Below are 23,118 nucleotides of genomic sequence, written 5' to 3'. Positions count from 1 at the left end.
AGCCTGGAGTCGAAGGGGCACAGAGCTGGGCCCAGCAGACCCTCAGGGCCGCCTAGACCTGCCTTCCCCTTCACAAGGGAGGTCCTCTGCTCGTGGGGTGGGGCGGGGGTCCAGCTCTCCCTGCGATGGGCTCTTGTGTCCCCAGATGCCTGGCCTGGGAGAGTCCAGCTTGGTGCCAGGTACACCCACCCTCCACGGCCCCTGCCCGCCCCTCGTTTGGAGGCAACGGGGGCTGCTGTCGCTCCATGGTGGGGATGAGGACAGACGCTGTGCGTCCTTGGGACGATCATTATCCATCACTCAGTGTTGCCTCGCCCAAAGCTGGAGGCCAACCTGGATTTGGCTTAACATTTGTCCTCACATGACCTGCGGGAGTTCACGGAGCTTGTGTGCAGGAGGTGCCTGCTGAACCTGCATGGCCGGGGGCCCCGAAGGACCGGGTGGGGACGCCTTCTTCTACAGTGGGGGCAGCAGGCTTCTGGGCCGGGTGCTCACTTGGTGCACAGGTGCCAGCCACGGGCCCATCCCACACTCACTCTGCCGACAGATGGGTCAGGGGGCTGCTGCCCAGGCCCTGCTCCCTGAAGGGGCAGAGCAACACTGGAGTCCTGGCCTCTGTCCACCTCCTGGCTTCGGCTGAAAAGAAGGGACCGGCTGCCCGGTTCCACGAGCCGCTTTGTGCCGGGCACGTCTTCACTCTTCCTTCTCAGGACCCTGACGTAGGGTTTGTCTCTGGTTACAAAAGAAGCGACCGAGGGTCTAAGAAGCTACGGGACTTGACCAGATGACTCAGCCTGTGGTTGTTGGTGCTCTTCCCACAGTGTTAAGTATCATCGAGAACAAACAGGCGACCTCAGCCCTGGATCTGGCACCAAGCACCCTGCTCTGTGAATCCTCCCTCGACTCCCAGTACTGGGGTCACCAGCCTCAGCTTGGCTTTGACCAAACTGGGGCTCAGGGAAATGAACTCACCCCAAGTCCCCAGCCTCTAAGTGGGGGGGCTGGGATGGGAACCTAGGGGCTATGCGACCGAAGTCCCCCTTGGGACCACCAGGTCTGCTACCCTGGGGTATCAGGGTTCCGGCAGGTGGGGGGCGTGGGACCCTGGATGCGGGGGGTGGGAGCGACAGCTCTGGGAAGGTCAGGGGGTGGGGCGCAGATTCCCAGGCAGGTGGTGGGGCCCCTGAGTGACCCTGCCCTCTGGCCCCGTCCGCTGCGGGGTGGCTGCAGGCCCAGGCCCGGGCGCCGCCCAGAAGTCAGTGACCCGAGATCTGTCCTGGGGTTACTGTGCCCGCCACTGCCTGCTGCACCAGCAGGTCATCAGGTCGTCCTGTTTTCAATTACAGCGAGGCCGCCTCCTGCTTTCCACGCCCTCCCTCCCTCCTCTAGAAGGCATTTTGGGGTCAAGTTTGGGAGGTTCGGCAGCCTCTCTGCGCCAGCTTCTGGAAGGCTCTCTGCTGCTCCCTGGCGGGAGAGGCCTAGGGGAGACCTGCAGGCCACCTCTGAGCGGGCAGGGCCCAGGGGCTCCGCCGACCCCAATCCCTTGCCCCCTTCCCGGGGGCCCCCGGGGCCTGCAACCTCTCCCGGGCTCAGGTCCAGACCCAGACTTCTGGCCCACCATCCAGTCCCTCTGCCGGCCTCAGCTTCCCCTCTTGCTCAAGGAGGCTCTTGAAGGAGGGGGAAGGAGAAGTGACTTTTCTAGGGACAGGTTTCCATGGGGCAATGAAAACATGTTTGTCACTGTAAATACACAAAATGCCATTGAACTGTCCATGTTAAATGGTTAATTTTATGTAAATTTCACCTTACTTAACAAAATAAATTAAAAAGAGGAGAGTGACATGATGCCGTGTGGGGGAGATCGACCCGGGAGACCCACGGCCTCTCTGAGACTATTTCCCTGCCTGTAAATCGAGGCTCCCTGGTGCTTGGCGGTGCAGATGGGCCTTTAGACAAGCTCAGCAGCAGACCATGCAGGGCCAGCAGGGCTGCAGGTGACGGGCCAGGCTGGGCCAGAGGATGCTCAGGTCGGAGAGCGCTGGGGCCACCTTCCCTTGCCCCGTCTCTGTTGCCTTTGGGACACAGATAAGGGGTGGAGAGACAGCGAGGCGCTGACACCCTCTTCCAGGACCTGCCCTTAGGTTCTAATGCAGACACATCCCTTGAGGCAGGCGGGCAGGTGGTATACACCCTGCCCCACCTACCTGCTGTGTGACGGTGGGCCAGGCACCTAACCTCTCTGTGCCTCCATCTCCTCAACTGGAAATGGAGACAATAACAGTCCCAACTGGGCTGGCTCTGGAGGTCAGTCTGAGGGCTGAAGGCAGAGCTAGAGCCAGACACACTGTGAGGGGATGGGTGGGGGAGAAGATGCCCAGGAAAGCCTGCAGCTGTCTTACGTTTTGACACCAGGAACTGGGGTGTGCGAGGCTGGCAGAGGGACCCGGCCCGGGTCTGTCCTTCCAGCTCACAGCTGAGGACGGGATGCAGACCAGGGGGGTCCCCAGTGATGGGGCCTGGTCCCTGACACTCCCCCAGAGGCAGACCAGGGGAGGGGTCCTGCAGGCTGCGGCAGGTCACCACAAAATCATTGGTTGCTGTCTGACCCCCGTCTCCCAGGAAACAAGCCCCGCAGAGACCCCAGGAGAGGTGGGGACTCCACTTCCGTGGGCCGGGGTCTTCAGGGCGGGGGGCTGGGGGCCAGCCAGGGCGCCCGCCCCCAGCACCGCTCGGGGACCAGGTTGACCTTGCGGATGTTAAGCTCCGTGGCGAAGGTCCGGGCTTTCTGGTAGAAGAAGAGGGACTTCTCGCGGTCCAGGAGGAAGTTGTGGTAGATGGTGGCCAGGCGCGTGTAGATCTTCATCTGGGCTTTCTTGCTGCCCAGGTCCACGGCCGCCGCCAGCGCCAGCTGGTAGTACCCGGCCGCGTCGAAGGGGTCCTGGGGGAGAGACGGTGGCTCAGCCAGATTTGACCCTAACGCGGCCCTGGGTGCAGGCGGGGGCTCGCGAGCCTGTCTCTCCGGAGGCTGCTGCCCTGCCCGGGCTCCCCGTCGTGTCCGCCCCAGCCCCTCCCGAGAGACCACTCTAAAACCCAGACCCGGCCCTTCCCTCTGCTGCCTGGGACAGCTCCCAGGACACCGTCGGCAGCCCTGGCTCCTCACTGCCCTTGCACAGAGCGCGGGCTCAGGAGAACAGAACAGCAGGGACTCAGAGCTGCTCTGAGCCCCTCCGGATACTGGGCCCAGTGTGAGGCGGGAGCCACGGCCCATTCCAGGACCGCATTGACCACAGGGGTGAGCAGCAGCCTGCGGGATTCCCAGGTGGCACCTGAGTCAGCCTGGTATAGGATGGGAGGGCTTCCTGGAGGAGGGGACATCCCAACTAGGGAACTGGCCACTGTGGGTGGTAGGGAAGTGGTGTGTATCCATGTACGTGTGTGTGCACATGTACCTGCAGCAGCCAGTGGGGGCACATGCAGGATTCACACCCAAATCTGTCCTATTCAAGTCATGCTCATTCAGCCCTGATGCCCCCATGTGCAGGTAACAGGGGGTGCTGTACAGTGGCAGAGATGCCCACGGCCCCCATGCCTGTCCATGCAGGGGGCGCACAGAGGAGCCTCCGTCTCTCCTGGGCTGTGCTGCAGGGTATGAAGTTGGCTGTAACCCCTGATGATAGATGTGGAGCTGATGGCAGCCACGGCACAGCTGGGAAGCCACTGGACCCCAGCCTCCCAAGCCCAGGGACCTTGCCTTCCTGCCCCGTGAGACCATGGAGAGATAAGTTCCCATCCCCAGGGCCTGGTGTCAGGTTGAGTACCTCTGAGCCCAGCTCCCTGACTCCTGTCTTGAGCACATTTGTTCACCTTCCAGCCTCAGTTTCCCCTTCTTATGCAGAGCTGCTTAGTAACCAATCACATAGACTCTGGGGTTATAACCTCTGTGCGGCTGTGTTCCTCAGTGGCCCAGGGGTCAGGGACACACGCCACAGATGACAGAGCTCAGGTGAGGTTGGCCACAGCCCTGCCCCACTGCCAGGCTCTGCACGCCTACACGGGGGAGGCCCAGCCCAGAGCCTAGCCTGGGACAGCAGGCACACATGAAGCATGCAGGCTCACTGGGTCAGAGGGTGGTGGGTCCCAGGGTCCCTGGCACTGGAGCTCCACCATGCTGCTCCTAGTCCTACCCTGACTAGCTGACCATGCCGGCCTCTGTCTCTGCCTTGTCCTGTGGGGGCACCACTCCTCTAGAACAGTAAAGCATGAGAAGAGCCAACCACACAGAGCCTGGATCACACAGAGCCTAGATCACACAGCCTGGATGTCATAGAGCCTGAATCACAGAGCCTAGATCACACAGAAGCTGGATCACAGAGCCTGGATCACACAGAGCCTCCATCACACAGTCTGGATGTCATAGAGCCTGGATCACACAGTGTGGATGTCGTAGGGTCTGGATCACAGAGCCTAGACCACACAGATCCTGGATCACACAGATCCTGGATCACACAGAGCCTGGATCACACAGAGCCTGGATCACACAGACTGGAACACAGTGAGGCTAAGTTGCAGTACCCACCACTGCCCACAGGCTCCCCAAAGAACGGTCGGGCTCTGACATAGCAGGAGGCCGCAGTGACCACCTCTGACCACCAGGTGTCACCAGTGCACAGCCAAGGCTGCCCCGGGCAGGGAGTTGGTGGCTGCTAACTGGGTGGGGGGCTTCCAGCGCTGCCCCAGGCCCTGGGTGCCATGGGGGGGGGGTGGAGACGTCAGCCCCTGCTCCCCTCTTCAGCCAACACGGAGCACGGACACTGCAGTGCGGTGCTACCACACCCAGGGTGGGCGATGGGGGCACCTGCACGTAGGGCAGCATGCAGATGTCTCCAGGCTCTGGTCTGTGTCCACTGCGGGGCTGGCAGACGGGTAGAGCCCCAGCTCCAGCTCCCCCAGCTCCAGCAGGGCAGGATCTAGCCAGGCTGCCTGCAGGGGTGTCCTTGCTACAAACCTCGGGGTAGGCCACAACCCATCCCTAGCCCGTTTCCCTCTGTGACTCAGGATTCCAGGAAAGAATCCCTCTGCCCACAGTGGCAGGCTTCCTGGAGGAGGTGCCAGGACTTGGGTAGCACCTTACAACGTGGTATCTGGGGGCAGTGGTGACTCCTCCCCCACACCCCGGAGAATGACCTCATCCCCCCGACTCTTTTGGTGGCGAAGGTCCGCTTGACTGTTAAGACTCAGGAATGCTTGGGTGGCTCAGTGGTTAAGCGTCTGCCTTCGGCCCAGGGCGTGATCCTGGAGCCCCAGGGTTAAGTCCCACATCGGGCTCCCTGCATGGAGCCTGCTTGTCCCTCTGCCTGTGTCTCTGCCTCTCTCTCTCTCTCTCTCTCTCTGCCTGTCATGAATAAACAAATAAAATCTTAAAAAAAAAAAAAAAGACTCAGCTTTGCAGTTACCTCCTCCAGGAGGCTGCCCTGACTACACACTTTTTTGTTTGTTTTTACCCAGTGGTGGCCAACGTCTGTTCACATGTCAGCCTGTTCCCTGGACGTGGAGCTCTCGAGGGCAGGGCCCAGCCTGTGTGGGACTCGGACCACGTCCACTGACCTGGCCTGCTCCTCACGGCCTGGCCTGGAGCTCCGGGCGGAGGCCGAGACCATGCGGCAGGAGGGCCGGGGCCAGGCCTGGATCTGCGATCTGCGATCCCACTCCAAGCGGGGCCGGCTCCCCCACCCACCACGTGCCCTGAGCCCTGCCTCCCCCGCCCGCACTCACCTTCAGGTCATAGAAGATGATGTCACCGAGCACCAGGTACACCTTCACATAGTACAGGGTCTCCTCATCGAACTGCAGGGGCGAGTTGCAAAGCGACAGAGCCTTGAGGTAGAAGTGCTCGGCCAGCTCTCCGTGGCCCAGACGGTGGTGCAGGGCGGCCAGCCGGTGGTAGGCCACGCGCTCGTTCAGCCGGTCCCCTGGAGGCACAGGGATGGGGGCACGCGTGAGGATACGGCTGTGGGGGTGGTGGGGGCACAGACCAGCCCTGGACCCCCATGCCGACACCGTCTCCAAAGCTCCAGCCGGTCCCAGGACTCAGTCTCCCCACCTGCACAGTGGGCCTAATATTGTCTGCTCCCTGTCCACCGAGGGAGGTGGACGTTCCAGCTCTGTGCCTGCACATGGCCCCGGAGGGGGCAGCGGGAGGTCCCAGAGTCAGGCCGGCTGTGCACGGCATGTGCCAGGACTCTGGGCAGCCTCCCCACAGGAGAGGGATCCTTCCTGCTATATTTGCAGCTCCTCCGCCGCCCCCGGGGAGTCACCAGCTCCCTCCAATTTCCAGCCCACCTCCATGGGCTGTGCACACAAACCCTGCTGCACACTGTGTGCCTCTCTCTGGGGGAAGGGGGTGTCAGGCACTGAGGGGACTGGGACATCGCCAGACAGAACAGTGGGGCTGGCTGAGTGCGGGGACAGACACCGGGAAGGGGCGGCATATGGAACAGCATGACTGACCCAGCTCGGCCTGTGTGCAAGGGCCAGAGAGAAGCCTGAGGTGTCTAGAACACAGGGCACACTGGCTGGCCCTCGTGGTCAGCAGGGAAAGAGGCAGAGGAAGCCACAGAACTGATGAGGAGAGCCCAGCCACCCAGTGAGTGGGACACTTCCGACAGGCCCCGCACCATCCAGGGGCAGATTTGGGACCTGCAGAAGAGAGGGTGACCTGCAGCCCCGCAGGTGCCCTGGGCCCCCCCTGTCTTTTGTCTTCTGCGCCGACCCTGCAGGAGTCAGAGGTGGAGGCCCTGGGGGGCCGGGGTGCAGGGCTCACCCAGGGTGATGCTGAGCGCCAGGGCCATGTGGGCAAACTCCAGGCCCTCTTGGGGCGACTCCAGTTCAGCCAGCAGCGCCACCAGTTTGTTGCACAGCCGCAGCTCTGCCTCTTGGTTCCCTGTGGTCACAGCCAGGGGCAGTGCCCGATCCTGCCACACAAGCAGGCAGGTCAGGCCTGGTATCCCTCAAAGCCCCAAATGTACCCCGTTATCCCGTGGCGTCTCTGTTCAGCTCTGTCCCCCAGGAGGAAAGTCAGCTTGGAGAGGCTCTGACACCCACAGGGCCGCTGGGCCATGAGCAAGCTGGGGTATGACCTGCAGCCCATCTCAGTAACCTCAGACCAGTGCCCCCAACCCCCGGCTGATGAGAGCCTGACAAGTAGGACCCAACACCCTCCTGCTCTAAAAGTGGGTGTTTCTCTGTCCCCAGGGCTGGGCTGCAGGCTGTGGGCTGGCCGGGCAGGGAGCAGCTGCTCTACTTGGAGATGCATGCAGTCCTGGCCCTGGTGCTGGTCCCCCATGGTCAGGCTGTGTATCCTGTGCTGTGCCCCTATGCATCTCTGGGCCTCAGTTTCCTATCTGCCAGATGGAGTAGGACTGGCCTCCCAGGAGTTTGAGGTCCTGTAAGCCCAGAGTGGCCTCTATCCCTCCAATGGTCCCTCCCAGGTTGGGGCTGGGGGTCAGGATCATCCTGGGTGAAGCCACCCAGGAATGAAGCAAGTGAGTGCATGGGGCGGCCCTCCCTCTAGGCAGCAGGCCCGCCCTCATCAGCCAGCTCACCCGGTAGAAGGACACAGCTTTCTCCCGCTCCCAGGTCCCGTTGAAGAAGATGTCCCCGGCCGCCTCGAACAGCTCCAGTCCCAGGTTGGGGTCCCCCGTGTATAGGGCTGCATTCTGTGCCACCTGTGGGCCCGCAGAAACTCTCATGAGGCCCACAGTGCTCCGGCGGAGACTCTCAGCATCCCCAGCTGCCCCTAGACCCTCGAGGCGGCCCTGAGGATGTGCAACAGGAGTGCGGCTGCCTTTCCCCTCGCCCACACCTTCGTCCTTCAGGGGGGACAGCGGTTCCTGCTATGTGCCATGGGGAACTCTGTCTGGCCAGGGCCCTGGGAGCTAGCAAGTGTGGGCTGGTGAGGAGTTTGGGACGTAGCTCAGAGATGGGGGCCCCTGAATCCCTGCAACCAGTCCCAGACCCTGGCGGGGCTTTACTATCTGGCTTCCCCTCTACTATCTTCCTCCGTGGTCCCTGGCAACACCTGACAGCACACACCTGCCTGTCCCTCCCACCAGGTGGCTAAGGCTGTTTCTTCTCTGCCATATCCAGAGCCCAGCAAGGTGCCTGGTGCATACTAGGTGCTCAACGAACAGCAAATGAATGGACAAGAGTAGACCAGCCCCCACGGGCAATCCAGAACCGGCCACACATGCACATCTGGCCTCTGCCCCTGAGAATCCTACTGTCCAGAGCCCTCCTTGAAGGTGGGCCCCACCCGCCTGCTGCTCAATCCAGCCTCCCCGGACCAACTGGAGCTCACCCTCCTGGCTCCTTCCTCCACCATGTCCCTGCCTACAGCCCCAAGGCAGCCCCGTGGGAAAACTGTTTACTGACGTGTCTGCTCCCCTTCTCAGCCATAAGCTCCCGAACTGGGATCCTCAGCCCCTGGCCCAGGGAAGTACACAGCAGGTGCTCAAAAATGAAAACATAACCCTCATGAGCTTCTCAATTTACTTCAAATCACGTCATGTTTGGGAATGCAACTGGAAATGGAGCTTGTGATTAATGCATTTTTAAGGAGACACGCCACATGCCGCGGAAGCAAGTTCTCCCGTGTGTTAATAGAGCGAACGCATCATTTGCATGTTTACTGAGCACTTGCTGTGTACCAGCCCAGGTGGGCGCAGTGAGGGGCACCCGCCTCTGGCCCCCGGGGGCTTGCTCGGGTCATTGCGTAAGATGCTGGAAGTGGGAGTCCAGGGGTGGGGGTGGCGTAGGCAGCCAGCACGTAGCAGGTGCCCGCCGTGCTCTGGGGACGAAGGAGAGAGTGAGCGGGGCAGCGAGTGTGGTGCACGCGCTCCACGCCCTTGCACCTGTATGTACAGATCCACCAGCTCGTTCTGATGCAGGATGTAGTAGATTTTCCCTGCTTGCAGCCAGGCATGTGCCTCCTTATCCTTCTTCTGGAGGTCGATGAATATCCCCAGACTGCGCTTGGTGTAGTCCAGCGCGGACCTGTAGGCCCTGGAATTAGAGCCAGCTGGTCAGAGCAGGTGCTCCCAGGCCAGCTGCCCGCGTGGGGGCAGACTGGGCTCTTCCCAGTGCCCGTCTGGTTACGTCTGCTCAGCTGGAAAAAGTCAAGGAGGCTCTTGGGAGGGAGCGGAGAGGGGGAGCAGGCCCCTCTGTCTCTACCCCGCCTCCCCAGACACGGACATGTGACCTCTGGCCGCAGCAGGGAGCATCTGCACTGGGCAGAAATGTAGAGATAACCTGCGCCAGGGGTTCTCAAACTCGGGTTGTAGGGCTGTGCTCCCAGAGTTTGGGACTTGGCAGGTCTGGGGTGGGACCCGGGAATGTGCCTTCTCAGTAGGCTCCCAGGTGATGTGGATGCTGCAGCTCTGGGGACCCCACTTTGAGAAGCATTTGTCAAGGTCACTCTCCATTAGTCCTGCGGTGAAACTGAGGCCCTGGAGTGTGGAGGGGAGGCTGAGGCTGGCCTGTGGCTCCCTCCCTGCCTCTCAGAGAGTCTCCCGCTGGAGAGGGTGTCCTCAGTGATCTTCCCAGGCTGTTCCTTACCAACCTGATTGGGATGCACAGGGTAGGCATTACATAGGACAGGCGACCCCGAAACTCTGCCCACGGGAAGCAGGTGGGACAGCCAGCTATCACTCTATGGACAAGAATCCTCTAGTCCTTACATCTGAGGGGACAGTCAGGGACACGCTGCTGGGCCCAGAGCTGGGCTGGCTGAAGGAGACTCGAGGAACGCAGAGGTCAGTTTCCAAAAGTTACCATGAACTGAAGAGTGACCCAGAAATGCACACTCTGCCTCCGCTGGAAGGCTGTGAGGTGTGTGGGCAGAGGACAGCTGTCCTGGGACCCACATGCCCCAAGTACAGGTCGGGATGCTCCCCAGGCCTGCAGGCTCAGAGCCTGTCTGACACTAGGAATGAAACTGTCCCTGCAGAGAGGCTTCCCCAGGATCAAGGCCGGCATCCTCACCGCTCGGTGCCCAGGGACAGGTAGAGCTGGCTGATGGTCTCCAGGAGCTGACCCTCCAGCACCTTGTCGGCCACCCTGCGGGCCAGCGAGAGCTGGAACTCGTGGTAGACGACGCACTGGGCCTCGCTGGGCATGACGGTGCTATAGAAGTGACAGAGACACTGGACGGCACGCAGCTGGCCTGGGCGGGGGAGACAAAAGGAGGGCATCACCGTCATGCACCGCAGGGACATTTGCAAGGTCCAAAGGCCCCTGCTGTGTGCCAGCCCCTGGGGCATCGCAGGTGTGGAAACTGAGCCCAGACAGGCTAGGCCACCTGCTCAAGGCTGCATAGCCGATGAGCACATGGTGATGAGCCCAGGTAGGGCAGGTCACAGATACGGTGCTGACCTCTTCCACAATTCCCAGGCCTGGGGGCGTCCTGGCCGGCCTCTCCCACCATGCCGCGCTGCCTTCCTACCACGCCGACCAGGCGGGAGCACCGGCTTCCCCACGCTGCAGGCACGCACGCGGAGTCCCGAACAGAGTCCTGGGTCTGGAGCACTCAGCGCACAGTGGGGCTGGGATTCAAACTGGCTTCCAGCTCCTTCACGAGGCCAGGCTCCAAACCGCAAATAGTTGCCTCGCCTGAACCTGGGGACTGAGATCGGTCGAGCTCTTTCCCCACTCAGCTGACCCGGACATCAGCAAGGACACAGATGATTGGAACAAGCCCGCGACCCACGAGACCTCTCAGTCATGTTTCCTGAGAGGGACCACACGTCGAATCACAGAGCAACTCCCAGTAATTGTGAAGGGCCTGATGTCTTACAGAGTGTGTCCTCCAGAGACAAATGAAACACGACCAGAAGTCAGGAGGAAGGAAATTCAGGAAATCCCGGAATATGTGGGCGCAAAGAGTGTGCTCCTAAACAGCCAGCGGCTTGTGGGAGACATCACAACGGGAACGAGGACATATTTTGAAATGAGTGGAGATACAAGTGCAACGTACCCAGCCCCACGGGACGCAGGACAGCAGTGTTTAGAGGGACGCCTACATTAACAAAGAAACATTTCAGAAAAAAACATTTAAACTTCCCTCCCTAAGGCAGGAGGAAAAGAGCAGGTAACTAGACCCAGAGCAAGCAAAAGGAAGGAACAGCAAAGGTTCAAGAGCCAAGATAAAATAGTAATGTTGAGAAGAGAGAAAATTCATGAAAGCCGATGACGAGTCTTTGGGAAGATGAACAAAGTGGACTCATCTTTAGCCAGACCAGAAGAAAAGGTGTCAAGTGTTGGAATCGGCAGCGGAAGAGAGGCCATCGGCATGAGTCTTACGGAAATGAAAGGATCACAGAAGAGGATGAGGGATTTGGGCCGACAGAGGTGGAGCCTCGAGCCTCAGGAGACAAACTACCCAAACCAGCTCAGAGACGACGGCGGCTGTCGTTCTCCTGCAGGCTCAGCACAGGGGCAGAACCTCTGAGCGCAGCCAGGACCTGCCCGAGGCTGCAGGGCGCATCCGGGCACCCAGCTCTGGGCTCCTCCCGGAGGTCCAGACGGCCCCCTTCCAGGCCTGGTGAGTGTCCTATATCCTATATCCCTCAGTGGCTCCCTAGTGCTCTCGGGAACAATGTCAAACCACAGCCTGTGTTCCCTGGCCTCTGCCCTAGCCCCCCAGCCAAGGTTCTCACCCCCCACCCCCCAACACACCCATCCCCTGCATGGCCCAGCCTGCTCACCCCGGGGCCTTGGCACAGGTGGCACCTTCTGCCTACCCTCCATCCCATGCTTGGGCTAGACCCTCTCCACCCTATGAGCCGGGGCCAGGAGCCCCCCATCATCGTGATGAGCACCCCATGTCGTGGCTCTTGTGACCCGGGCGTCTGTGCCCGACTCTTGGCCACCCCCCGCACAGAGCCTGGCATACTGCCGCGAGAGCCGCCCCCCAGCCAGCCTCCAGGGCACCCGCAAATAGTCAACACTCTCACTGGTGGAAGAACAACCGCTTGCCCCGAAGCGGCAACCCCCGGGTGTGCTCTGGACAGAAGTGAGAGGAAAACATTTCCCTCCAGGAAGCCAGCGCGCCCGACCCAGGGCCCGGGGGAGAGTGGGGCCGCGAAGGGCAGGGCTGGCACTTACCCTCCAAGTGGTCCGTCTCCACGGCGACCAGAAAGGCCCACTCGTAGTAGCACTTGCCCTGCCGGGCGAGGGCCCTGCGGGTGAGCAGGTGGCCGAGCCGCAGGAGCACCCACGTGAAGTCCTGGCCGCAGTCGCCGCTGGGCAGCCGCGAGAAGAGCTTCACGGCCTCCAGGTGGTAGTGCTGGGCCAGGCCCCCGGCCCCCGCCTGCAGGCACAGCGCCCCGAAATTGGCCAGCACCACCGCTTGGTTCCTCAGGTGGCCCCGGCTCCTGGCGACACGCAGGGCGCGGTAGTAGCCCTCGGCTGCCTGCCGGGTCCGGCCCGTCCTCTTGAGGGCGATCGCTGCCACGTTGGCGATGACGCCCTCCTGGTCCTCGCTGGCCACGGCCACGTCCAGGACAGACTCGAGGATGTCCAGGGCCAGCGGGCTCCGGCCGTGAAGCACGTAGAGCCAGGCGAGCGCCACCACGTAGTCTACTGCCAGGCGGCGGCCGGTGCCCGCGGCCGCCTCCGCCGCCTGCGCCATGAAGGAGATGGCCCTGTCCTGCTGCCCGTGGCGGCTGTGCAGCCGGGCCAGGCTGGCACAGAGGGGGCCGCGCAGCGCCCGCCCCGGGCCCGAGGCCAGGGAGGCCAGCGCCCGCCGGAGGTGGTGCGCCGTCTGGGCGGGCGGGTGGTGCAGCCGCGGGCAGTTCCGGAGGACCAGGTCCGCGCTTCGGAGCGCGCTGCCCGGCGAGCCCCGGGCCCGCAGCGAGGCCGCCCGGACGCAGCTCAGCGCCAGGTGCGGCAGGCACTGCCGGCTGTAGATGTCCGCCAGGAGCAGGTAGCCGTCCATGGGCCACGAGGCCTCTGGGGAGCCCCAGGCCCCGTGCAGAAGCAGCAGCCTCTCCAGGAAGGGCAGGGCCTCCTCGGGCTGCTTGAGGCGAGTGTGGTGCCTGGCCAGCAGGAAGCAGGCCCGGGCCTCGGCCTGGGGGCTCCGGCAGGCGATGGCCTGCCGCAGGGCATGCTTCAGGAGCTCCGACTCGGCCTCGGTGCTGCAGACGTGGCTGGGCGTCCCCAGCAGCAGGGCCGAGGCTTTGGGCACCACCTGCACACACCTGTCCCTGTTCTTCTGCTTCAGGTGAACGGTGGCCAGGTTGGCGTACACAGCCACCGCCAGGAAGAGGTCGCCAAAGTGGCCCCCCAGGGCCCCCAGGGCCTCCTCGAAGTACACCCGGGCCTGGGACAGCTTGAGCCTGCGCACGCACAGCCGCCCCAGGAGGAAGCAGAGCCTGGCGAGGGCCATGGGGAAGCCGGCCTTCTTGGCTGCCCCTCGGGCCTGGGCCAGGTGCCCGGCTAGCTCCTCCTCGTCGGTGAAGCCACAAAACAGCGTGCTCAGCCCCGGCAGGGAGAGGTCATACAGGCCACGGAAGCAGGCCTTGTACTCAGGCGCATCCAGGAACAGCAGCAGTGAGCCCAGGGCCTCCGGGTGGGTCCAGTCGGCCTCTGAGTCCAAGCAGAAGGAGGGCTCCTCACTGTCCGGTGAGCTTGCACCACTGGACGCCGAGCACAGACCCCAGGATGCTGGCTCTTCCGGGCAGTCCTGGCAGGACTTGCATTGTTCTAGAACATTCTTCACCTTCTGTAGGGTCTCACGCGGCTCTGGGGTCAGGGAAGGCAGAGGCATTGCTGCAAGTCACCAAAACCCCCAAGATAGATGAGCACCTGATCTGGGTCCAGGCTGGGGTAAGGACGTCCCTGTCAGGTCCTGCCTGAGCCTCCCCTACCTGAGCATCAAAACTGACATGAAACGCGGAGCCCAGCACCCAGCACCCAGCACTCAGTGGGAACTCAGTCATGGTTACGAGACTAGGAATCACTTTGGCCAAGATTTTTACCCAGGAATGCCCTCCTATGCTTCCTGTTTAAAAGCACTGCTCAGCGATCATTTAAAGTCCTTTTCCCTCCGGGGTGTCTGGGTGTCTCAGTGGGTGAGCATCTGCCTTAGGCTCAGGTTGTGATGCCATTAAATAAATAATCTTGGGATCCCTGGGTGGCGCAGCGGTTTGGCGCCTGCCTTTGACCCAGGGTGTGATCCTGGAGACCCGGGATCGAATCCCACATCAGGCTTCCGGTGCATGAAGCCTGCTTCTCCCTCTGCCTGTGTCTCTGCCTCTCTCTCTCTCTCTGTGACTATCATAATAAATAAATAAATAAATAAATAAATAAATAAATAAATAAATATTAAAAAATAAATAAATAAATAAATAATCTTAAAAAAAATTCTCTCCAGAAAGAGTTAAAGCCACTTAATGGACAGACATGTCCACATTCCTGGTACTGCTGCCTCCGTGGGATTTCCTCAGCCCTTGGGGGGTCTCCTGTCAGGTACAGCCCCCACCCCACTCCCATGAAATCCTCACAAGCCGATCAGAGCTATGGGTCGGCACATGCTCAAAAGCCACCCACAGAACTGAGGACAGTGAAGTCTGTGTCCCTCTGTCCAGCCCGGGGCTATGTCTGGCAGGAAAGATGAGGAATGGCTCCCAGACCCCCGGGTCTCCACCTTCGTCCTGGCTGGTTTGGGAATCTGAGGCCCACAGCTAAAGGTGCTGGGGAATCTGGGAACCCCGCTGCCCAAGGGAGCTCGCTCGCTGGACTGCTGGCTTTGCTTGGCCCTCGAAGGCACAGCCAGCGCCCAGGAGCATGCGGCTATGCTTCCTGTTGGGAAAACGGGAGCTTAAAGGGGAATTTGTCTGCAAGGAAAGAACCAGGATCTAAAGGTTCATCTGTTTCGAGTTCACTCGCACAAAATATGTTCAAAACAAACTCTCTTTGTTAGTCTGTGAAGTCCAGGAATAAATGAGAATTCAGTGCGGTTCAGGGGCAAATGTCTGACCTGACGACCTCATTGGGGGTGTGAATCGGCCGCCCACCCCCTCTGATGCTGGCAAGTCCTGCTGCTCCCCATGCAGCAGAGCGCAGGGGTGAGGGGAGGCCCCACAGCAGCCCTGGGATATCTGGAGCCTTCCTTGTCCAGAACCCCAGGTGGCCCTTCCCTGTTTGCATCCAGGTGGACTCCATGCCCGGGAAACCCCAAAGGGTCCTCAGGCGTTCAAGTGCCCAGGATCTCCCCAGTGCAGATCCTCTGTGGGGGGACGAGATGGAGGTGTGGAGGGAGGAGGGAGATCCCTTAACCAGCTCACCCGGGAAGAAGAGACAGATCCCAAAGGGGCTGCTCCAGCACAAAGCTCCAAATCCAGGCCCTGCACCCCCTTCACCCTCTCAAAGCAGAGAATTTCAGCTGGTCTAGGTTTCAACCCATGGCCAGGCATGGCTCAGACTATGGAGGGGAGGCCCCTTTCTGCTGGGGACAGAGCAGAGGCCAGGCATGGCTCAGACTATGGAGGGGAGGCCTCTCTCTGCTGGAGACAGAGCAGGGGGCCAGGCATGGCTCAGACTATGGAGGGGACGCCCCTTTCTGCTAGAGACAGAGCAGGGGGCCAGGCATGGCTCAGACTATGGAGGGGACGCCCCTCTCTGCTGGGGACAGAGCGGAGGCCAGGCATGGCTCAGACTATGGAGGGGACACCCTGCTCTGCGGGAGGCCTGGCGTGTTCATGGGGGACCCACCATGGCAGCAGGGGGAGCTTACCTTCACCTCATCCAGCTCCCCATCAGGGCTGATGCCCCGCCCACCTGCCTTCCCCCAGGGAGGCATGAGGTCCCCACCCCGCCCCCCATCCATGCTGTGCAGCCTGGCATCACCCCAGCCCCAGCCTGGATCCCATAGGAGAGGATCCTGTGAGAGGAGCCTACCTGGTTCTGGCTGTTCACACTCAGCTTCTTCTAATCTGTCTGAAATGGGGAGAAAAAAAGCATCACTCTTGGGCCAGCACCTCCGGGAGGGGCCATGTCAGGAGGGGGTATGGGCTGGAGCAGCCTGAGGGACTGTGGGGCTGAGGATCCCCCGGTGAGGGGGCTGAGGATCCCCTGTCCACAGGCTCTGTCCTGCCGCCAGCCCCCAGAGGCCGTGGGCTTCTGCTGCCACCGCTCTGGGGACAGGGGTGCACTCCCTACCCTGGGCAGCTCGCAGTCTCACCCACTGTCCCGGAGTTCAGGGCGACAGCTCCACCTGCACCCCACCCTCCTCGTGACGGGGCTTTCCCTAAGCCTTGGTTTCTGCCTCCCGAAAATGGGCTGACATGAGCAGCTGGCTGGGAAAGGTCGTCTGAAGTCAGCTAGGACAACTGTGCAGGCTCGCAGGAAGCTAGGCGGCCCCCGGGGGAGGGGACCCCAGAACGTCCCCCGGCTGAGGGGTGCCCACAGCCTTCCTAATGAAGACAAGAGCGTATGCCGGGCTGGTTTAAGCCCGACTTGCAAAGCTGAGATCCAAGTTTGCCTGTTTTAGGAAGAGAGACCAATGTGTGGGAACCTAGAAACTTGAACTCCGTTGTTGGAGAAGCTGTTCCTGGCATGCTCATCGGTAAGCGCAGGTGCGAGCAGCAAGTGTGGATGTGCATGTGTGCATGCGTGTGTCTGCGTGACGTGTAGGTGTGTGTGCATGTGTGTGCATGCACATGTACGTATTGCACTACATGTAAGTGTGTGTGTGTCCACACGTGCATTCCCCTGCATCTCTGGGATGAAGGAACCCGGCTTTCCTGTCCTGCCCGTGACAGTCGACCGGCAAATTTGTTGGGGCCCCACTCCCTCGGCTGTGGCTGACACGTGTCCTACCTCTGCGCGTGGCGCTGCCTTCCCTGAGCACAGGGCGGTGCGGTGAAAGGGAGCAGCATTGTCTGTAGGAGGTGGCAGCCCTGGGGTCCAGCCCCGGCCCCCCAGCACTCAGGCAACCCGGCCAGACCACAGCCACACGGGTCCAGGCCCCTCATCTTGTGACAGCAGGATGGTCACTCTCTCACGGACTCTCGGCGAAGCGGCAGGTGGGCAGCGGGAACCTCAGGGGACTGTGGGCACCTCCCTGCCTCTCTTTCCATCCCCCTCTCTGCACCTGGCCTGTCTGCTACCCCTACAAGTCCTGGGGGCAGCAACAGCATATGTCTGGTCACTTTTAAGTGCCCAGGGGTTTGCATTCCTTCACTTCCTGATGGAGGAAGTCGGGCTTTCAGGAGAGGAAATGTCAGAGGGCAGGGGTGTCTTGAGCAGTGCACGGAAGCCAAAACAATCACGGCCCACCGAGGGGACAGTAGCCTGTCCAGGCCGATGCTGTTGAGCAGGAGCTCAGTGCCTCCTGGGGCTGCTGGTCACCAGCTGGTGCAACCCTGTAGGAAAGCTCCAGACCCTCCCCAGTACCTCTGGGAATCTGCCCACAAAAACCGTCCTGAGCACCGGGCTGGAGGGGGTGACCAGTTTTAGGTCCCGTGATGTCCCCGAAGCCAGTGGGAGGCACGAGGGGAGCAGCGCCCCACCACCAGCACCCGCACACCTACCCAAGCTGTACACGGTGCACACGTCGGCGCCAGACGCCCTCCTCAGTAGCTGCCTGGCGTCCTCCTCTGAAAAACGCCCTTCATTGCTGAAGAATGACCTTTCTTCCTCATTGAGAAAAATCACATTTTCCAGCCTGGAAAAAAAAAGGTGCTTTATTTAAGATAGTACATCTCCTAAGCAAGACCCATTTCCACTCATTTGACAGACCCCTCACACCTGCTATGTCTTCACCACTGGGACAAAAACAAAATAGATCCTGCCCTCCTGGATGGTGCCTCACCAGCCGAGACAGGTGCCAGGAGCAGGAGAGGCTGCTACAGACCCCGTGGGTCATGGTAACCTGGGGAAGGTGAGCTCCTAGGCAGCCTACAAAGCCCCACTTCATAGTTCCCTCCCCTGTGAGGAGGGGGCTGACAGCTGCAAGCAGGTTCAGTCCCTTCGCATCCTGTGCTCCCACGGCTCTGCCTACAGCCTCTGCGGGTGCTCCCCACAGTGTGCCACGCAAACACAGGGCACATGTCTGCGCCAAGTCAGGGAGATGAAAACCAGGATGGAGAGCAGAGAGAGAAGGCACAGGCGATTTGTGCTTGTACGACTAAACTGGCAGCATAATATGAAATTTTGGAAAGTGCTTTGAAACTAGGAGCTATTTTGAGAAGTTAAAGAAAATCTTGGGGCAGAATCTGGAACATTCAGCAGAATAACAGGCCTGTATTCTTCAGAGACGTCCTGAAGGACAAGGAGATGAAGGAACTGTTTCGGATTAAGAAGGCGAGGCTGGCGCCACGGGGTCTGGAACTTTCTCTGGGTTTGGAGGGCATGACTGGGATCCTCGCGAGACCTGTGTGTGGTCCGCAGAGAGCGACTTTGCACCAGGTTGTCTCCCGATTGTGGCAGCTGTGCCATGGGGATGCAGGTGGACGTCCTGGCTTCAGGGAACGCGCCGCCCAGCTCGCCGGGAGTGGGGCCACGTGCTTGTAGCCAACTCGCCACAGGGTTCAAACACGAGGGCAAAGCAGGAAACAAGCATCACAACACGCTCACATCTGGGCGATCAGGATGAGGGGAGATGATGGGAATCCTGTGCTCTCCTTGCAACTTTTCCCTAAGTCTGAAATCATGTCAAAGTAAGAGGAGAAAAGGCCTGGCCACCAGGTTCATCACACGAAGGATGAAAGCGCAGGCTCTGGCATAGACCGATGTTCAGTCAACACGTGCTGAGCAAACGAGGAGCTTCTGCTGCAGCCCCGTCACCCTAGCGTCAGGGAGCGGACGGACGAGCGCACCCAGCAGCCATCCCAGCTCAGACCCTGGGCGAGGTCAGGGCAGGCGTAAGTCACACGGACCCCAGCTGTCCACGCAGAAGCCGTGGTCTCCCCTGCATACGTGATGGGACTCTAGATGGAGGGTTCCCCAGACAGGGTTCCACGGAACGCCGCCGCTGGGGCTGAGAGAGAGGGTCCTGACGGTGAAGTCAGTGTGGGCAACGCGTTCCGACAGGGAAAGCAGGTCAGACTTCGCGTTGCCTTCCCGGTGCTGGGCATCGCTGCGGACTGCCAGCCAGGCACGTGGAGGGCGTCCCCACCTCGCGTGAGCTCCACCGGGTCTGTGACGGAAAGCTGTGGGGAACCCACTTCGGGAGACGCTGGTCTAGCGGCGGCTCTCGGCTCCGGGCCGGCCAGCTTCCAGCTCCCTCCTGACCAGCAGGTGCAACAGACACTTTGAATTTGTGAAGCCAAAGTGGCCTTTGAGGTTCCATCTGGGAGGGGCCGGTCCCTGAATGACCCGGGATGTCAGGGCCAGAGGGTCCCCCGCAGACATGTGTGGGAGGCCAGGCCCGGGGGCCCCGGGCAGACTCAGTAAAGGCCTTCCGCACACCCACCTCCCGCGGGCTCCCTGCCTGAGGTCTTTCTGATGGAAGCTCAAGCTCAGGGAGCAGAACGGCCGCCAACGGATGGCCTAGCTGTGCGCGCTGACCGCTCACCCGGGACGCTCCTGCTGCTGCCCACGGCCACACAGCGGGGACGCTCAGAATCCCCCAGACAGGGCAGGCATGTCACCAGCAGGCTGTGGGGGTCCTGTAGGGGGAGAAGCGCATCCCCAGGGATGAGCTGTTGGACATGGGACTTGGGGGCCAGCGAGACTCCCCAGGAAAACGGGCAGGCCGGGATGGAGGGGATGTCCCATGTAGGGGCACACGTGTCCACACAGAGTTGTTCTTGAGGAGGCGAACACACCTGCTCTGATGGCAGGGGGCAGCCTTTGACATTGGTGGTCACCAGGGTCTGGGTCACAGGGGGTGGGGTGAGGGCGAAGGCCAGGCCCAGAGTCGTCGAAGGGCTTTATGAAAAGGAGCAACGTGGTGCACAGGGGTGAACTGTCCCTCAAAATTCATTTATCTCCACCTAGAACCTCAGAAGGTGACCTTACTTGGTAAAGGGGCTTTGCAGATGTAATCAGTTAGGATGAGGTCACACTGGAGTGGGGGGACCCTGATCCATGACCAATGTCCTTCTAGGAAGAGGGAAACACAGGGACGCCCGGGTGGCTCAGCGGTTTAGCGCTGCCTTCAGCCCAGGGCGTGATTCTAGAGACCAGGGATCGAGTCCCACATCGGGCTCCCTGCAGGGAGCCTGCTTCTCCCTCTGCCTGTGTCTCTGCCTCTCTCTGTGTGTCTCTCATGAATAAATAAATAAAATCTTTAAAAAAAAAAAAAAAAGGAAGAGGGACACACAGACGCGTGGGGGCAGGGCTGGGGTGCAGGTGAAGATGGAGGCAGAGACTGGGGTGACGCAAGCCAGGCTCGCTGCAGCCAGCAAGAACTGGAAGAATGTGGAAGCAATCCTCCCCTGGCACCTCCAGGACACCTTGATTTTGGACTTGTGTCCCCTAGAACTGGGACAGAATTGCCGTCTGCTGTTCTTGGCCCCCAGTGTGGTGCTTTGTCATAGCATCCGCAGGACAACGCTGGATTTCAGAGAACAGCCCCTGCCCTGGTGAAGGACAGGGCATGCCGGACGGGAAGGACGCCAGCCCGGGGACCAGGGAACGAATGATGCCTGGACGCTGGCGAGGGCGGGAGGCCCAGGCCCAGGTCCAGGATTGTCACCTAGGAGTCAGCCCAGGGCGGGGGCACCAGGACTTCCCACAGGGGTGGAAGGGCAGGTCAGGAGAGGGCAGGGCCTCGGCCACTCACTCAGACGCTTGGCCCTGCACACTGATGAGACTCGTCCGCACAAACCCGACCTGGCCCGAGGCCACGTGCCGGCCCAGGCACCAGGGCAGGCCGGGCACCTGGGCGCCCAGGATCTCGATGGCATCGCCGCCCCTGAAGGTCATCTCTTCAGGCCCAGATCCCTGGTAGTCCGCCACTGCCGAGGCCAGGCCTGTGGCTGTAGGAAGGAGGCCACACGGTCAGTGCTGGGGGCACACCCGGGGCGGGGGGCTCGGTTAGGAACAGGTGGTTGGGGTTGCGATGGAGCATGGCCACTGCACCCAAGGGGCCGGGTATCTAGTGATCCCTGGAGGGGGCACCTTATCTCCATACTGAGGATGAGAAACTGAGACCCAGAGCTGTCAGCCTCCAAGGCCAGGGATCTCTCCTCTGTCCCACCCCGGCCAGGCAGGCCAGGCCAGCGTCCACCCAGGACAGGTGCCTCTGTAAACATAGGTGCCTCTCCCATGAGGCCTTATAGTCCCTGAATGGGTACACAAGGCCATCCTTGCACCAGCCAGCATGGGCAGAGCAGAGAGCACTGGACCAGGAGCCCACACTGAAGGCCCATGCTGTTTTTGCAAGAGAAGACCTAAGATCTAAGCCTCAGGAGCCTCCATTAGTGCACATGGCAAATGCAGCTGGAGCCGAGGCCACCTGTGTGAGGGCCCTCGGCGTGTCAAATGTGCTGCCAGGGAGAAAGTCGTGCGTGTGGATGGTCTGTGAGTGCAATGCTCGGGCTCCCTGGAGGCGGGGACCAGCACCCGGGCCGTCCTGGTCTCACTGTGTAAAATGAATTTGGACCAACCGGTGGACCTCTTAGCTTTGGTTGTCACAACATGAACTGGAGAGGATTCTCACTACCTCCTCTGGCTTGGGGAGGATTCAAGGTGAGCGCAGAAGCCTCCTGAATGCTGGTACCTGTCTCTCCTTGCCCACCCCTTCCCCAGGGGAGAAAGGCCAGTGGAAGAATTTACCCATCAATGGGGTGTCTGATGTCACAGGTCGGCTCATGGAGTTGTCGATGGGGTCCCAGGGGACCCTGAGAGCCCACCTGCAGTGGGACAAGAGAGGATCTCAGATGTGTGGCAAGCTGAAACTGAGTAGGCTGGACAGGTCAGTAGAACCCAGGGACCCAGGCGAATTCCAGCACTTGCCCCCACTACACACACACACACACACACACACACACACACAGGCCCAGGTGTGTGGCACTGCCAGCAGGGAGCCCCATGCTGCCCAGCCCAGGTGCCTCCTGCCTCAGGCTGGCATCCTGGGACACCTCCCTCCATTAGCCTAAGACACAAGCTGAGCCATTGCCTGTTATTTCCCAGATTCTAAACATCAGGGCATCGAGTTTCTCTCTTTGCTTTGGCTGCCAGGAAGCTCCAAGCCAAGTTAATGCCCCACATTGGACACACGAGCAGGAGCTTACATGCCACCCGTTCTTGCCTTCCCCAGGCTTTATCTGCCTCATACCTCCCTACTATGGGCACACATTATGCAGCTAGTGCCCTCAAAAGCATTTCAGAACAAGCCAGAGCATGAAGCAAGAGCTCCAAGCTGCACACTCCTGCCAGGACGGCCCTGCCACAGAATGTCAGTGTCCTCAGGCAGGTGGCAGCCCTGAGGTCCAGGCCTGGCCTGGTTTGCCATGGCCACAGGCTGGAAGCGGCAGGATAGGGATGCAAGCAGTTCTGCGGGGCCCTGTCCACCTCCTCTGGCCTGCAGACGAACTCCATGTGGCCCGACAACACGTGAGACTGACAGGAAGCAGAGAAACAAAGGTCGGTACCTACTGATGAAATGGAATCAACGTTTCTGGAGCGACCACCGCTGCCACCTCCTCGGAGGACGTGCCAGGGCTGGGAGCAGAAGAGTCCACTGCGGAGGCTGCCTCTCCCTGGGGACCCCTCGAGGCTCGCCTGAGGGGCTGGGGGCCGCCCCCTGCACCCCGGGGGCTGGTGGTCAGTCGCACATGGTGGTCAGGACACAGGACAAAGAAAGGACCTTTAAAGGGACAGAGACCATCCTTCAGTGTGGCTGGCCGCAGGTGGCTGGATCTTTGCCAGGCGGGCTCCACATGTTCCCTGCCAGGGGACACGCGTAAAGGCCACCGCCCTGCAGGGTCTCCCAGCCCCAGGCTCTGCATCCACAGAAATAGCTGACACCAGCCTGGAGTCCCAGCTCCACTCTGTGAGCGCAGAGCCTCAGTTTCCCTGTCTGAGGGGACCACTGCTGGGAGCCTGGCCACCTCTCTTCTTCTCGGGGACCAGGGGAAGGCAGGCAGCTTTGTGGTCTGTTTGCGGCTGACT

The 23,118-nt window shown here is 61.0% G+C and overlaps 1 protein-coding gene across 8 annotated transcripts in view; it reads right to left on the bottom strand.

Annotated features, from left to right (window-relative positions):
• Positions 1-1,769: 1,769 nt before the first annotated feature.
• Positions 1,770-23,118, bottom strand: part of SH3TC1 (SH3 domain and tetratricopeptide repeats 1) — a 48,919-nt gene continuing 27,570 nt past the window's right edge. For 6 of the 8 annotated variants that reach the window (XM_077875382.1, XM_077875407.1, XM_077875363.1 and 3 more), the window contains 12 exons: positions 22,603-22,813; positions 21,781-21,857; positions 20,786-20,981; positions 17,589-17,722; positions 15,955-15,993; positions 12,160-13,824; positions 10,039-10,219; positions 8,910-9,060; positions 7,602-7,724; positions 6,821-6,971; positions 5,773-5,969; positions 1,770-2,938 (listed from right to left, as the gene is read on the bottom strand). In XM_077875382.1, coding sequence (XP_077731508.1) covers positions 2,681-2,938; positions 5,773-5,969; positions 6,821-6,971; positions 7,602-7,724; positions 8,910-9,060; positions 10,039-10,219; positions 12,160-13,824; positions 15,955-15,993; positions 17,589-17,722; positions 20,786-20,981; positions 21,781-21,857; positions 22,603-22,813 — 3,383 coding nt within the window. In that variant the 3' untranslated portion in view covers positions 1,770-2,680. Of the gene's footprint in view, positions 2,939-5,772; positions 5,970-6,820; positions 6,972-7,601; positions 7,725-8,909; positions 9,061-10,038; positions 10,220-10,428; positions 10,679-12,159; positions 13,825-15,954; positions 15,994-17,588; positions 17,723-20,785; positions 20,982-21,780; positions 21,858-22,602; positions 22,814-23,118 lie in introns of those variants that run through there. The other 2 variants (XM_077875392.1, XM_077875429.1) reach the window with 2 other exon arrangements.

Source organism: Canis aureus, chromosome 2 (assembly GCF_053574225.1).
Source record: "Canis aureus isolate CA01 chromosome 2, VMU_Caureus_v.1.0, whole genome shotgun sequence".
Taxonomy (NCBI): Eukaryota; Metazoa; Chordata; class Mammalia; order Carnivora; family Canidae; genus Canis; species Canis aureus.
Note: the sequence above shows the minus strand (reverse complement) of the source record. Positions and strands in the feature narration are given on the sequence as shown.